The sequence below is a fragment of the Protopterus annectens genome, chromosome 4.part0 (genome assembly GCF_019279795.1).
Source record: "Protopterus annectens isolate FY-2018-M chromosome 4.part0, PAN1.0, whole genome shotgun sequence".
NCBI lineage: Eukaryota > Metazoa > Chordata > Ceratodontiformes > Protopteridae > Protopterus > Protopterus annectens.
Genome location: NC_056733.1, coordinates 337,536,456 through 337,553,095, shown reverse-complemented (window position 1 = coordinate 337,553,095; position 16,640 = coordinate 337,536,456). Strand labels below are relative to the sequence as shown.

The following is a 16,640-nucleotide window of genomic DNA, read 5'->3' as shown; positions in this document are numbered from 1 at the left end:
AGTATGTTTAACGTCTGTCTGTTTTGTCCTCCTTTCCTTTTTTGTAGATTTCAATTTTAGTTTTTACTGTTCTCTTTGTTACTGTTTGAACTGGGGGAAAAGTTATTTACTTGTGTACATAAAGTGTGTATTTGCACATGTTGATGATTTACTTACTGTCACGTGTCTGTTTTTGTGGGAGTTCACTGAAAGGCACAGTGAAATACTTACTCTGATTACTTCAGATATAAATATAATATAATATCTTATATCTAGATGTCACTGCGTGAAAATGGCTGCCACTGTTTAGTCTCTGACTGCATAGTGTCCATCATTTGCATAATGTATTATTTCCTCCTGTTCATTTTGCATGACTATAAATGTACATTGGCTAATTATTCCACATATTAGACACAAACGTAAGATCTGGAAGTATGGACTGCAATGAAAACGTTTAAAAAGAGTTGTGAAAGCTAATAAAATGTGGGCATTCTTAGGGAATTTGAGTCTAGTAATGAGAAGGTGCTTATTCCTCTGGAGAGGTCTGTTGTAAGGCCTCATGTTATACTGCTATTGAGACCACATAGGAAATGAAAGAGAGAGAAAGTAGAATCGTAGTGGTCTTGTGTAGAAGAGTCATAAAATGCATTCCTTGGGTAAAAGTTAACATTAAAGAAAGGTTAAAAAGACTGTACATATATATATATATATTAATATTAGAAGAACTTGGGGGATGTAATGTGGATAATCAAATTCTGAGTAATAAATGAAAGGATTTAAAAAAGAGGAACTTACATGATAGTACTAAATAGTAATTTTGAGGACGATGCAAAGAAATGTTATTTCACTAAAGGTTTTTTGGGCAGTTATTTAAATCAGACTGCTGTAGAGCAATTTATTGTTTGTAGATCAAGAAGATGTGAGATAAATCGTGTTTGCTTTTAAAATGGGGTGCAGGCACACCTCTCGGTTGACCCTGATTTTGAGGAATGTTCCTGATTAAGCTTCATATTTTTTGTCTGTCGCTCATAAAAGTTTTGATTTTCAGCTAAACCACTGAGGATTACAGTCAGTCAAAATTAGGTTGGCATAGAGGGTAAGTCTGTGAGCTATTAATAAGCTGCTTCCTGTAGTCCAGTGTTTATTCCCCCAACTTCCATTTGCCTACTTGTGACTTTCAACAAGTCACTTAGACTTTGGGGATCTTGGGCTTGTCTCCTCATTGGTCTTCTGGATTGTTTGCCTAGTAATTACCTATGAACTTGTTAAACTAACTGTCTCTTTTATTTATTTGAAGGAATGGAATATTGTTCAGTGATAGATCACATGCTTTGTGTACATGAACTCTAAGGTTCATTCCTCAGCATAAGCATAGCAATTTGCTTTTTGTGATGTAGAGTACAAAAGTATAGTGCCCCAAATGAACAAACCTAATCCATGTAGGAAGTACAGTAGAACCACTTAATTTTTAGATGATAGACGCAAATTTACACCATGGTTGCCAACCTGCGCAGTGTGAAAGATGAACACTTGTTACGTGCTTGTAAAGGGTGACAACAACTTTTCAATTGTTTACTTAAAGTTGTACATAGTTGGACATTCTATGGTTCCTGTGATCCCTTGTCTTGTACTGTTAATTTCTATGTTCCCAATAATGCCAGACATTAGAGTTTCATCCATTTTATTCTTTAGAAAACAGATGTTGATGTAAAACATGGTCTGTTATTTTCTCATTGAATTAGAGTACTGTTTACATATTGTCCCTGATTTTGGCCTTTGTCCCCCATTAGAAAGACGTCCTAAATTGTAATTAGCATTTAGATAGATTATTTCTTCTTCAGTGGCAAACGCAATTAAGTGCATTGCTAAATGTTATTTTATGTATTATATTTAAAAGTATATTTATGAACAGTTTAGTTTTTATAAAACTAAAAAAAAAAGAAAAGATTAATTGCAAAAAAAATGCAGAGTGATTTATAAGTGGGGTGCTTTCAACTGTGGAGAACAAGTCAAGCTATAAGTCATTGAACATCAGCATGAGAATGAACCTGGGCAACTTGAATTACACAGAAATTATTACCTGCAGGCAGGATCTGAGATTTTACCTTTCAGGGGATTCATTGACTCATTTTTATGCATTAAATTGCTGTCCTTTACTTTCACATCTGTGTATTTTTGTTGTGAGCTCTTGCTGAGTTGTAGACAGGCACAGACATGCATATTACATAGCTTCTAGAATAAATCAATATAAAAAAGCTATCCAGTGACAAATGTATGTCATTGTTACTTCTTGGCACTAGCTATAGTGGCCTCGTTTCAGAAACAGTATTTATAAGCCTTTATATGAAGCTGTAGCTGAATGTACAGTAAAAAGCATGATTCAGGTTGTATAATAATAATTTCTGATGAAGTATTTTTAATGCAGTCAGTGATGAGTTTTATGAAAAGAACTGTTCAGAAATGTGTCTCTTAAAAGAAAAAGTAATTATGTGTTTTAGTGGTGATGTTGATAATTGTTCTCTTGAAGGTAATATTTCTGTCAAGTACTTAGCTACTTATTACTGGTAATTATTTTTAGCAGGCATAGATGAATATTATTCTCTTGAAAGCAGCATTTTCGTCCTGAAAACAAGAACATTGCTAACTGCTGTGTTTTACACTTAGTGGATTCTGTTTATGTTGTACATTTTATACTGATTTTACACCACTTGCTGTGACCGATTCATTTTGTTTCACTTCTTAGGTGAGTCACCATCCTCCTGCCGCTGCGCACCATGTAATCTCCAAGCGAGGCTGGACACTGTGGCAAGAAATCACCATCGCCAGCAAATTTCGAGGGAAATATCTCTCTATAATGCCACTAGGTAAGTAAAGGGAAGAGTCATCCCAGAATTACCTTCTTTGTAATAAGCAGGGTATATGTGTTAGCTGAAATATAAATTTCATTCAGAAGGTGGAGAACTAAGAAGTACCAGAGTTGTCATAGGAATAGTCAGTGGAAGAAAGAGTGGAGGAAATAATAACAAGCTGTGCAAATGATTGTAAACTCCTGCCTCTTTGTCTCAGTTCTAAATGTGTGTAGGCAGCACTTTCGTTTGTCCATCAGCTGTTAGCAGTTTTATTCTTAACTTGCTTTAAACTTGAAGCAATACTTCACTATTTTTGTTGACTTAGGTCAGTATTCTGGCACTCATCCCCTGTCACAGGTGTTAAATCCTACATCAAATTTAAGCAGTTCTGCCATTACTGCCTGTAACATCATTATTCTTTTGAAGGGTTCTGGTATTTTATTTGTATTTGTATTCTGGGGTAGAGCCCTGTTAATCATCATAATATATAGTTTTATACTGCCTTGACCAAACACTAAAATTAGATAGAAAAAGAAAAGGAAAAAAAAAACATGAATAGTAATTAATTTAATGTAAGGAGGCAAGTACTTCTGGTCCTGTATTGGGAGTGCTGTGCCTTCTGCTTACATATTTGCACATGAAGTTTCTACCATCTCTGAGAATTATTCTAATTTTTTGCACTTTAATGTTTGCTTTAATGGATTTCTTTATCCATTTCATGAGGTTTTGGACATTTTATGCCACACTCTATCCTTTATGAAAGATGGTACGAGTTCCAAATATTTGTTATCTTAGCTGCCTTCTCACATCCAAGTAATGAAGCAGCATTTTACTTGGCAAATGGATCATGTGATTTACTTTCAAAACAAAAACTGTTTTAGGAGTAAAGTTTAGCTACCTTTGGATTTAATCTGGGACTAGTTAATACAATTATCCTGTCTTTCTGAAACAAAATAAAACGTTCCAAGGATTTAATAACACCTACACTAAGTGTACACCATTCTGAGTGAACAGGCAACACAGACATAACTCACACCTTCTTCCTTCTAATTTTAGTTTTCCTATCGATATTCTTGCAGCTTTAAATATTGATAGGGAATCATAAATGTTTCCACAAAGTGAAGACTACATGTACACTTAATGCAATTTTTCTGAGTGACTAGAAAGTACACAAATGTGATAAGGATGTTCTTGAGTACATGTTGTGTACACTTAGTGTAGGCTGTATGTAATTTTCCCCATTGTTAGTTTTCTTGAAGAATATTATGGAAGGTGCTACTGACACTGGAGTTTGGAAATCCTATTGGAAGACTTTATTACAAGAAAAATGTTTTTCTAGGAAAATACATTTATCATAAATGGTTACAAGCTCAACAATATGTCAAACTTTTTATTAACTGTGTGACATACAGCTTTAAGTTCTAGGGGCTTGATATATGAAATTGGATATCAAGGGTGGAAGTTTGAAATCAGACTTCTGATCAGATAGTCTAAGCTGATTAGTAGAACAACCAAAAACCTGGAAATTTGGTCACACAGTCCAGGGATCTAAAGAACAGATCATGTCACTGGACACACCCATCTAGCTGTAGTTAAATATACTGCTGTCTATCTTAGGCAGTCACTGGCTAACCTTAGAATGCTGTCAGAAAATCTAGTAGCTGGAGAAGAGTATTGGAAAGAGAATAAAGACGTGGGGTATGAAGAGACAGGCTGGCAATCTAAATGTGCCTGAAGTAGACAGGGAAACTCTGAGCTTGAAGATGGAGAGGAAGTGCAAGCTGTAGGAATTCATCCAACTAGTGCAGGATTGTACCAGAAAGGGTAGCATTCTGGCTAAGGTTCTCTCCAAACTGCGGGGAGGGGGGGTCAGGAATGTCCAAATGAAAATGCTGTTAGGAAGAAAAAAGCAGGAGAAGGACCATAGAATGTTGTGAGGCTGTTTCACTAAATTTCAACTGAAATAAATTTGGGTACATTTTGTTTGTTTTTATTACATGTTTTTTAACATTTGAATTTTGAATTGACTGCTGGCTTGACATTGATTTTTGGATGCTTGTTGACTAGATTTATAGATTTTTCAAATATTATTTTACACATTATTTCTCACATTTAAAGTGATTTGCTGATGTTTCTATGTACATTGCAACATTTGACAAGTTAAGTGCCATGATGCCTTTTCCTGTTTGCCCTTCTTTATTTTTGGTCCATTTTTTAATGAAAAGCTTCATAAACTTTTAATTAGACCATGTGGCTCAAAAAATGTAGCTTTGCTAGTTGGATGTTACATGTGGTATGTCCATAGACATTAGTATAAACCCCATTTAGAGCACCCAGTTATAACACACCCCTCCATTTTCATTCCCCACTGTGAAAACAGGATTTAACGTAGCATTATGGGTGCTCAGTTTCCCTCCATTTCTCCTACCAGCCTCATTGACATGGGTATCCTGAGGCAGTGTAGCATCTGCCTCATTGTACACTGGCAACTCTCTACTCCGAAGTCACCCAAGTACAATTTGTTAGAGATGCATTTGCACTAAAAATCTGGAATCCTTGCTCTCTCATGCACAGAACAGTAACACTGAACAGGTTGTCAGCTAACATACTATACATCCAATGCAAACTATGCACTCAACATATAAACCACCATATATAGAGGTACTCACCAGAAACCTGCCCAAACACCAGAGACCTTCGAAAAACAAACACAAACTAATGCTCTGGAAACAAATAGCATGCAACCCCACAAGGGGCTCAAATATTCTCGACCTGGTCCTCACCAGCATGGGTGACCATTGCACCACCACAAGTATAGGACCCTCAGTGTTTACATCTGATCACAAATCAGTCACATTTGAAGTAGCTATAACACCTCAACCCCTCTTACATGAAATCAAAGCTAATTATACCCTCCTAAGGGGTAGCATAAATAATTTCCAAGCTCCTGTTCCCACAGATGGCATTGACAACTATACTAAGGTATACACAAATACTCTATATAAACACTTACACAAATGTATTGACAGAGCTATACCTGATAGGATCAAAACAAGATCCTCAGGAAAAAACAAGCCTTCCTGGTGAACATCTAGCTTTACTAAGTTATACAACAAGAGGAAGAAGCTGCTGTTTAAGAATAAAAAAGAGAGGTCCCAGCACTGGAAGAACATCCTCTTCTGCTTGAATGAACAAATAACGCAACTTGTAAAATCCTCTAGGGGCAACTTCGAAAAAAATTTAGCAACCATAGCTAAGGATAACCATAAGGCATTCTTCAGCTATATCCGTAACTTAAAAGGTAGGACCCAGACATGTGCAGAACTAGCTGTGGATGGCATCACAAACACTGATCCTGCAAAAATAGCTAACCTATCAGTTGACAGATTTGACGAAAATTTCACCCCCCTCTCCTCTCCAAACATTTAAGCAAAGCATTCCCTCTACATCTCCTCCACCTTGCATTTCCAAAGAGCAAATCATTAATGCTGTCTTTCAAGGCTAAAAACACAGCCTTTATGGGACCAGATGGCATCCCAGGTTGCATTCTAAATGGTCTAAAACATGAGTTAGCAACTCCATTAGGTACGCTCTTCAACTACTGGTTTTGTCCCTGCTAAATGGAAAACGCCAACCATCAACCCCCTTCATAAAGGGGGTACAGCGACAGACCCTGGGAAGTGCACACCAATAAGCTTAACCAGCCTTATGTGTAAGGCCATGGAACAAATCATCATGGATCTTATAAATAAGGATATAGGTGATCTCCAAACCCTTGATCTGGCACAGTTTGGTTTTGTCAAAGGCAGGTCATGCCTGTTAAACCTGGTGGACTTCAAAAACATCACCAGAGCCATAGGCAAAGGCAAATCTGTGCATACAGCCTTCCTTGACTTAGCCAAGGCCTTCGTCACAATCCCACATTCAGGCATCATTGATAAACATTCCCAGTTGAATATCAACCCTTATGTCATCAGGTGGGTCACTAACTGGCTCACTGACAGATCACACTCATTCATAGTAACCTCAACCAGCAGACTTGTCACCGGTGGAGTTCCACAAGGGTCAGTGCTGGGCCCCTATTGTTTGGAATATATCTCTTCTTGCCAAAACAGAGGGGCTGTGGCTGACTAAGTTTGCTAAACTACAAATTAGGTGTAATAATTGAATCCCCAAATAATGACAGTATACCTCAGCAGGAACTACACAAACCAATGATTGGTGCTAAAGCCATGGACTCAAACTCAGTGCTAAAAAAATGCATTGTCATCCCCTTCAGTAAAAACAATATCCTTGCAGACTATGATATAAATAGTAATACCCTAAGAAACAACTCAGAAGTGAGAGACTTGGGAACACAAGTTGACTGTAGCGTAAACTATGACTACCATGTGTCTACTGTGGTAAGGAAGGCATTCTGTGTCGTACACCTCATTAGCTAAGGCATTGCTTCAAGAGTGAAATAGATCATAACACCCCTGTACGTGACCCTCGTCAGGCCAATAATTGAATACAATGCTCCTTTTGGTATGTACCTTACCAGGCACCTGCAACAACTTGAGAGAGCTCAGAGATTTCTAACCAAGAAAATTCAGAGTCTCCAGCACATCATACATTGACAGACTGAAATCAATGTCACTGTACTCAGTAGCATACAGACTACTTAGAGGAGACTTGTGCCTGTTCTACAGAGCAATCTTGGATCCAATCCTAATGGAAATGCTGCACATCTACAAGTCAAATGGGACAAGAGTCACCCACTCCATGGACCTTAACCTGGTCTGTGCCAACAGCAGTAGTACAGATTATTGACATTTACACCTAATGTAATAACTTAAAGCATATGTCATATTTTGGATTTCGTAACTGATTGGGCAAAATGTTGTGTACATAGTGGATATGCAAAAATAATTTCCAAGGTATAGATGTGCTCACATCTAGAGCACATCAGACATGTGACTTTACATTTAGGTATGTAGGAATAGTTAAATAATAAAATCATAGAATCCAAATCAGAATAGTTGCAATGAAAAATTCAGGATATAAGAAATCTAAAACAAAATGCATAGGGGGAAAGGGAAATGAACTATGCATCCTTGGCATGAGAAACCTCTACATTAGCCCATTGCACTAAATGATACATTAGTGCAGCAGGTGTTTGTTTACATATGTATGTGTATCTGCACAGGCATAATGCATAGCCTGCAGCACATCATCATATACAAGTGGGAGTGATGAGAAATATTAGGCATACCTCCCAACTCATAAGCCTTTGCCCTAGTATGAATTTACTGAAGGATATGAAGTGTGAAACTGAAATGCTTGGCATTGTGGACTGTCTGTAATCATCCATGAATTATGTGGGCAAGGGAAAAAGAGACCATAGACCCCACAGTGGGAGAGGAAATGTTAATTATGACCAGTTACACTGGTTCTAATTTTAAAAAGTAGTAAGTTTGAATGTAATGAAAAAAGTGGGTATTCTGCACTTGTTTTAGACAATCCCCAGGTGAGGTGGTAGTAGAGGTTTGCAAAATGGCAACCCCTGGACCCCTGCCAGACTATGACAATTTCTTACAGGAGTCAGGAAACTTACCAGCAGGGTATGAACTGGGGCAAATGCAGGGAAAGAGGAAATAAATAATGGTGATTGGCTCACCAGCTCCTGTCACTTGCATAATAATGATGGACATTTAAAACGGAATAGTTTTAAAGTATTCAACTTGTCTAGTTTTAATTTTTCAGATTGTTTTTGGCATTGTTCAAAAAAGGCTTCAGTTTTCTTCCTGAGTTCAAAATGGACATTTCTAAGATTTTAATACAGCTAAAATTGTTGATAGGAGTTTAAACTTAAGGTTGTTTTTCCCTGAGAAAATATCCCATCACTTTGACCTTAAACCAAAGAAAAAAGTGTTTTGGCCTGCCCCAACCCCTTGGTGGCTGTAGTTGAAAGAGTGTGTGAGGAATAATGTAGAAACATACGGTCACACAGGTGTTAGGTGGCTGATAATCTTATATGCCATGAAAGGGAATTTTTAAATCAGTTGAGGAACAACAGGAATTTTCGAGTGATGAAGCCCGATAAGGGAAGGAGAGTTGTTTTAATGGATAGCTTCAACTGTTATATTAAAATGTTAGACCTTTTGTCCTATTAATCTATGTACAGAAGAGTTTCCAGGTGTGAAATTAATATTGCTTATGGTAAAATTGATTTTTATTGATGGATTTAGTGTGCCAAGGTTTTATGGATACATATGTACTTGACTTAGTTAAAGTTGTTAAGCCTGTAATTCCATCTGTCTTTGGAATTCCGAAGATTCACAAGTGTTGTATTGATCCACCATTTAGACCTATTGTGTCTGACAGGGGTTATGAAAACTGAACCCCTGGCCATATTTATTGATATAAAATGTAAATCTTTACTGATCAATAAATCACAAGTACTTAAAGACACTCTTAGCAGTTATTGGAAAGGTTGGCCATTACCCCCTTCCATGAAAATGTTATTTTTATTGCTATTGATGTTGTGAATCTTTTCACAGTGATTCTACATGAGGGCGTGAAACATTTAGTGCCATTGAGGATACATGGGCTACCTTATTTACAGATGAATTGAGTGAAAAGTTTGGTGCCCACCCTAGGATAGTTTTTAGCAAGGGGCCATGTTTGAAAAGTATTTTGGAGAGGAATCCCATGGATTTTAAACAAGTAGAAACATTTAACAGCATGAAGTCCTGTGGAAGATGTAAATTCTGTTGTATAAATGATGGACCACATGTGACAGTGGACAGTTTTGAAATAAGTTTTGTATGTCCTAGTAGATATAATTGTGACACTACAGGAGGGGTGTATTTGGCCACATGTACTTCCTGTCCAGTATTTTACATTGGTAAGACCAACAAGAAGTTGAAAGAAAGATTATGGGAATACCTTTACGATATTAAGAAAAGTAGATCAATGAATGCCTTATACAGACACAGTATTGTCTGTTTGAATTTTAAGAAATGTATACTCTATGCTATTGACAAGTTACACCATTCAAAGGGTGGGGATTTGGATATTTTGTGTAGAATATAGAGAATTAGTCTGACAGCTAAGACTTAATGCTGGTACCTTCCTAGGGCTGATTGACTGTATTTCTATTATTAGTATATTTAAAAGAAAGACTACTATTTATTAATGCAGGAACTTTTACACATTCCTTTTTATTATTTTTTTTTATTTATTTTTTCAAATAATGTGTATTAATTGCCATATTTTCATTGGATCTATTTGGATTAGATTTTATTTGCATATTAATTGTGATTATACTAGGACTGATTTTGCTGGTGGTAATTAATTTTATTGTGATTACTTTTTAAGTCCTTTTATGATTATTACTAATTTAGTATTGAGTCTGGCACTTTCCATCTTATGACGTTAAATAAAATGCAAGGGCTTTTGAGAAATAATTACTCTGATGAAGTTCCAGTAAATACAAGGAGTAAAAGCTCTTAGTTTTATATGTCGATTATTAAACGTGGGACAACCATTCATGGTTGATTTTTTGTGTTTTGACTGTAATCATCTCTGAATTTTGTGGGCAGGGAAAAAGAGATATTGTAGGTGTGACAACAGAGGCAGGTAGGGTAAGTGGTGTGTACATTTATGTGTTTTACTATGTATTTGTGTGTGCAAGCATGTGCCTGCCAGCAGTACTGTTACATACCTTGGGAAGTGCTGATCTGTACTTCATAGTACGTAACACTATTCAGACACATGCAAATTAGCCCATAATGAGGTCTTTCCTCACTGCAGCTAATGTGTCTCTGAATCGTAAAATACCACATTGTGGTAAAAGGCCTTTTTACCTCAAGCTGTAATGGGAATATGAACAAATACACACATGTACACTCATTCCCATACACACATATGTGTATATATGTTTATTAAGAGACAGTACTGCAGTAAAAGTGAGCATATATGTAGAAGCGTGAGGAGCTATAGCTTAGCGAGAACTAATAGTCATTATCCAGGTCAGTGTAACAGTTGCATTTATTAATTTTCAAGTGGTCTCACAACTTTTGTCTGAATGAAAAGTAATGAAGAGTAATATGTTACACAAACTTCTTAAGTAGTTAAACTGACTTTGACGTTAAGACCATAACTAGTTTAAATGGATAAAATGTCTTATGTTAGTGATTATTTCTGATTTGTAGCCATTATACAATATTTGGAAACATATTATAAGGCATTTTATTTATGCCTGTTACCTTTTTGTACTGAACTAAGCGTAGTATTTTAGCAAACTGTATAATTTTTGAAAAAACGTGTAAGGTAAGAGGTAACCTTATCGTGCACTGATACATTAGAAAACTTTAGTTACTTGTTTTTTTTTTTATTATTTCATTTTCTTTTTCCTTTTACATTTTCTAAAATCAGTTTATTTTCATTATTTAATTACAACTTCTGTTGAAAGGTTTGAGGCAGAAAAAAGTTTATGTATATATTTATTTAAATATTTATTTTGCATTTATAGTATTTGAACAGAATTGTGTATTAACTGATTGTTTCTTAAACATGTATGAAATCACCTCAGAGCTGAGATGCTGAGGCATACTTTGTCATTGTCCTTGGGGAAAGTAAATATAACATGATAATTCTTAGGCGATATATTTTTAATGACCTCATTGACTTGCAACTTCAGTGGAATTTGCTTAACAAGTCACACTGAGGTGCAGGGGGGCTTGCCCCCCAGCAAAAACAGAAATTTGTGGGGATTTTATTTTTCAATATTTTGTTTCGATCCTTTTGGATCAATGTTTTTGTACTTCAGTATTTTGATGTACATCCATATGTGTGTGTGTGTGTGTATGTGTGTGTGTGTGTGTGTGTGTGTGTGTGTGTGTGTGTGTGTGTGTATATATATATATATATATATATATATATATATATGTGTGTGTGTGTGTGTGTGTGTGTGTGTGTGAGATAAAAAGAGGAAAAGAATAAAGAATAACAAATCCAAGAATGTGACAGCATGAGAGGAACAGAACAAGTGGGATAAGAAGACAGAGCAAAAGGTGGGATATGTGCTCAACATGTGGGGCAGCAGTTTGGCTCTCGGAACTTTGGGGTGGCAAAGGATGTGAGACCTGCAAGAGAATAACAGAGTTCGGGAGAGATTATGTCAGCTGGTGATGATAAAGGTTGCCTCGTAAAGTAAGAAAAAGAAGGAGAGTACTTAGCAAGGTATGTAAAGGCAGAGGAGAATTGGAAAGGGAGGTAACAGAATAGGGTGTAAAAAGGAGGGGATAAAGACAGAGGACAAGAGGACATAGGTAGAGCTGTAAGAGGAGTACAAATAAGGGGAAGGAACAGAATGGGAGATCTACCTAAAAAACAGAGGACAAAGAAAAGGAGTCCAAAATGAAGGGGCAGGTCAATATAGCAGTGACACATGATGAAGAAGAGAGACTGATGTGGGTGTGCAGGGGCCAGCCAGCAGGAGGAAAGTGGGCAGGGAGGGGCAGTTAGTCAGATCAGATGGTTAAGGACAGAGGCTGAATGATACAGAACTGTTAAAATGGCTGATAAGTAGAGTACAGGAGGGAGGCAGTGAATGCAGACAGTTAAAACAACTGCAGGAAGAATGGTAGCAGATAAAATGTTATGGAGACAGGGTAGTAAGTGAAGGATGTAAGAACCAATGTATGGGGAGAGGACAGGAGAGAACAGAAGGGAAGATAAAATGGTTTTGATGATTGAAGATTTAGTCACTTAGTGCATTAAGAGCCTTGGCATAGGAGACAGTGGAGATAAGGTTACAGTGAATTTAGACTCAGAGCTCAAGACTTAGTAAGATATGGGAGAAGGTGACAGAAGTGGTCAGTAAGGGGTTAGGGATTCATAGTAGATATAATGGTGAATTTAGGCACACATGACCTATTGGAGATGGGTAAAGTGACAAAGCAAAGCCAGGACAAAGGGGTTAGAGGTAGCATTCTGTGAAGTCTTACCCATACAAGCAGCCAGTACATTGATGAAGAACAGACTTAAGGAGTATGATAAGTGACTGTAGTGGTGGAAAAGAGAAGATTGCTTGGAAATGATGGTACCCCACAAGGGGAGATAACATTTTGGACTTGGTTCTCACCAACATGGGCAACCACTGCACCACTCCCATAGTATGTTGTTCCCTGGTGAGATCAGATCATTGGTTTTGTCTCATTTGAAGTTTCTATCCCACCCACCTCCCGCCAGTCATAATTAAGCTAAAAAAACTTTTCAAAATCTGACTACAACCTCGTAAGGGAGGGTATCAGTAGCTTCACTCCACTGCCCCCTCAGAGGATGCAGACAACTGTGCTAAACAGTATGCCAATGCAGTATACAAGCACCTGTACAACTGCATGGGCTCAGACATACCCAACAGAACTAAAACCTGCTTCTCAAAGAAACACAAACCTTATCAGCAGGCTTTACAAGAAAAGGAAGAAACTGTTGTCCAAAGGTAAAAAGGAACAAATTCCAAATTGGAAAAACTCCCTCCTTAGCCTCAACAAGCAAATTAGATCACTAGTGAAAACCTCTAACGCCAGTTATGATTCAAAACTAGCCTTCAAAACAAAGGGAAACCACAAAATCTTCTTCAGTTAAGTCAGGAACCTCCATGGCAATGCCCAGGTTTGTTCCGAATTAGTACTTAACAATATCACTTACACTGATCCTGTTGAATCAACCAGCCTATTAGCAGATAGATTCAGTGCAAACTTCAACCCCCTGTCCCCTCTTAAAGTCCCTTTTGACATCCCCGATACTTGTCCCACACCTCACATCTCTGTAGATCAAGTGTTAAAGGCCCTATCCAAGGCAAAGAACACAGCTTCCATGGAACCTGATAGTATCCAAGGCTGTATTCTGCACCATCTCCAGCAAGAACTAGCTTTGCCATTGAGCATCCTGTTTAACCACATCCTAAGTACAGGTTCATTCCAGTAGTGTGGAGAACTGCCATTGTCATCCCCTTGCACAAAGATGGTGCCACTACTGACCTTGGAAACTATTGCCCTATTAGCTTGACAAGTCTGATTTTTAAAGCTATGGTGCATATTATTATGGATCTCATAAACAGGGACATAGGCAATTTCCAAGCACTTGACCCCATGCAGTTCGGATTTGCCAAGGGCAGATCTTGCCTGTTGAGCCTGGTTGACTTCTTTGAGACTGTCACCAAAGCCCTAGATGAGGAAAAGTCAGTACATACATCTTACCTTGACTTGGCCAAGGCCATTGACATAATTCCCCAATGAAACATCATCGAAAAGCTAGCACAGCTTGGCATAAATCCCTATCTCATCAGGTGGGTGGGCAACTGGCTCACTGACAGGACCGTCAAGGTCAAAATAGGTGCCTCCACCTCAGATAGCAGACCTGTCACTAGTGGAGTTCCCCAGGGATTTGTCCTGGGACCCCTACTGTTTGGCATCTACTTCTCAGAGGTTCAACAAAGACAAAAGGCGTGTGGCTGACCAAGTTTGCAGACAACTGTAAGTTGGTGCTGTCATTGACTCCCCAAATGATTTTAACATACTGCAAGAGGGTCTCACAGCAACTAATGACTGGTGCCAAAGTCATGGCCTCAAGTTAAACGCAAAAAAATTTATCATCATACCATTTGGCAAAAACACGGCCCATACTGATTAACACATCAATGGCATCCCCCTAAGCACACAACCTTTGGTGAGAGCCCTGGATACTCAGGTTGGCAACATTCTCACATTTGTCCATCATGTAGCAGCAGTGATCAGAAAAGCCTTTTACTTGGTTCATCTCATAAGTAAAGGGATTGCATCCAGAAAAAAAGAGGTTGTTACCTCTCTATACTCCTCCCTCATTAGACCAGTAATTGAGTATAACACCCCATTTGGTGTGCACCTCTCCAATCATCTGCACCAACTGGAAAGGCCACAGAAATACCTCATAAAGAGAATCCGTGGCCTCCAACACCTGTCCTATGTGAACAGACTGAAATAACTATTATTCTACTCGGTATCATATAGATTGCTCAGAGGTAATCTGTCTCACCTACAAGGCAATCTCAAACCCTGCCCTACTAGAGATGCTCCATATCCATAAGTCTTAACTCCTTGTGCATTATGAGCTCAAAAGGCCTGAATCTAATATGCAACCTCAACAAAACCTGGTGGAGAGACAGGTTTGTCTCCCAGAGGCTGCCCTGTCTCTGGAATAGACTTCTCATACATGTTAAACAGAGTACCTCAGTGACCCTCTTCAAGCGCAACCTTGATGAGTGGATGGGAAATCACAAATTTGTCCCAGGGGTTCCACCTGTGTCACTCATTGACAGGAGCAACAGGTGCTGACTGAGGCTTCTTTGAGAGGATAAACTCTTGGCTAGGCTTGTAAGGGTCCCAGAGCTGCTAGCTTAGTAACCTCCTGTGATCTTATGATTTTTTTTGGGGGGGGGGCAAAACTGGCAGAAAGACCTGGTGTGCCAGGCACAGGAGCTTTCTTAGATTAGTATAAGCAGTAAAGCTGGACTGGAAAGGTATATACCCATGATTGTGCCTTTAGAATATAGCAGGGGAATGGGGTATCACAGATGCATAAATGGGTTTAAGTATTCATACAGAAGAAGGGACGAAAAAAACACTAAAACTAGCAGAGGAGCAAACAATGGTAATTCAGAGTATTGTGCAATAAAAGGCAGTTATGTAGGAAGGGAAGATTGACATTGCTGATATCATGGAAGCATGGATCAGAGATAAAAAGTATTAGTTTCTGGGTTTAAGGTTGGTCAGGAGAGACCGAGAAGGCAGAGATGGATGTGGAGTAGCAATCATCATAACTGAAGTCAAGAAAGAAGAACACTATTTCAGATGAAGAGGGTAAGGGAAGAGACACAGTCAGAATGTATGGTAACCACCCCAGCAGTTAAGGTAGAGGAAGTGGGGACTGCTGGTGGACTCCCCAGCAGTTAAGGTAGAGGAAGTGGGGAATGCAGGTGGACTCCCCAGCAGTTAAGGTAGAGGAAGTTGGGGAATGCTGGTGGACTCCCCAGCAGTTAAGGTAGAGGAATTGGGGAATGCTGGTGGACTGATACAGCATACTGAAACCCAGACACGCTGGGGAAGAGGATGAGGAACTGTAGGGTAGAAATAGCAGTGTGGTAGGAAGAGCAGACTGGGAGATTATTTGCTCCAGAGTGGAGAGTAGAGAGGGAGTGGGACTTGATTGAGGTTTTGGACTCCTAAGGGATTCATTCAGCTGATGCAGGACAGTACTAGGCAGGACAGAATCCTGAATGTGGCCCTAACTGTGGTAAAGAGGGTCAGGATACCCAGGCATAGTCACCATTAACTAAGTGATTATGTCACTGTGTGGTTTAGAGTTGGGGAGGTAAGAACACAAGGATAAAGATGACAACATTATGTTTTAGAGGAGCAAATTATGAAGACATGGGTGGGATAGTCAAAGTTACCAAACTGGGGGCAAATTGAGTGAGTAAACCTCATATGGATATGGACAAGGGCTGCATTACTCAGAATGTTGAACAAGGGTTTATGGAAGAAGAAGTGGAAAAAAGGAGGAGAAGACCAATGTCCCGATACCAAATGAAACCTGTGATTTGGACAAAAAACAGAGCATATAGGACATAAAATGAAGGGTATTGAGAGGTGAAGGAAGCACATAACAAGGAGGCAAGTAGAAAGCAAGAAATGGGGTAACAAAAATAAAGGCAAACACTGAAATAATGTTCACAGAAGAGGTCAAGAGATGAAACAAAGGTCTGTATACAGCTAAAAATAAAGG

The 16,640-nt window shown here is 38.4% G+C and overlaps 1 protein-coding gene across 1 annotated transcript in view; it reads left to right on the top strand.

Moving 5' to 3' along the window:
- LOC122799329 (oxysterol-binding protein 2-like) overlaps positions 1-16,640 on the top strand; it is a 1,737,477-nt gene that overhangs the window by 1,494,008 nt on the left and 226,829 nt on the right. Inside the window, exon 8 of the mRNA XM_044068308.1 lies at positions 2,723-2,843. Within this exon, the coding sequence (XP_043924243.1) occupies positions 2,723-2,843 (121 nt within the window). The remainder of the gene's footprint in view (positions 1-2,722; positions 2,844-16,640) is intronic.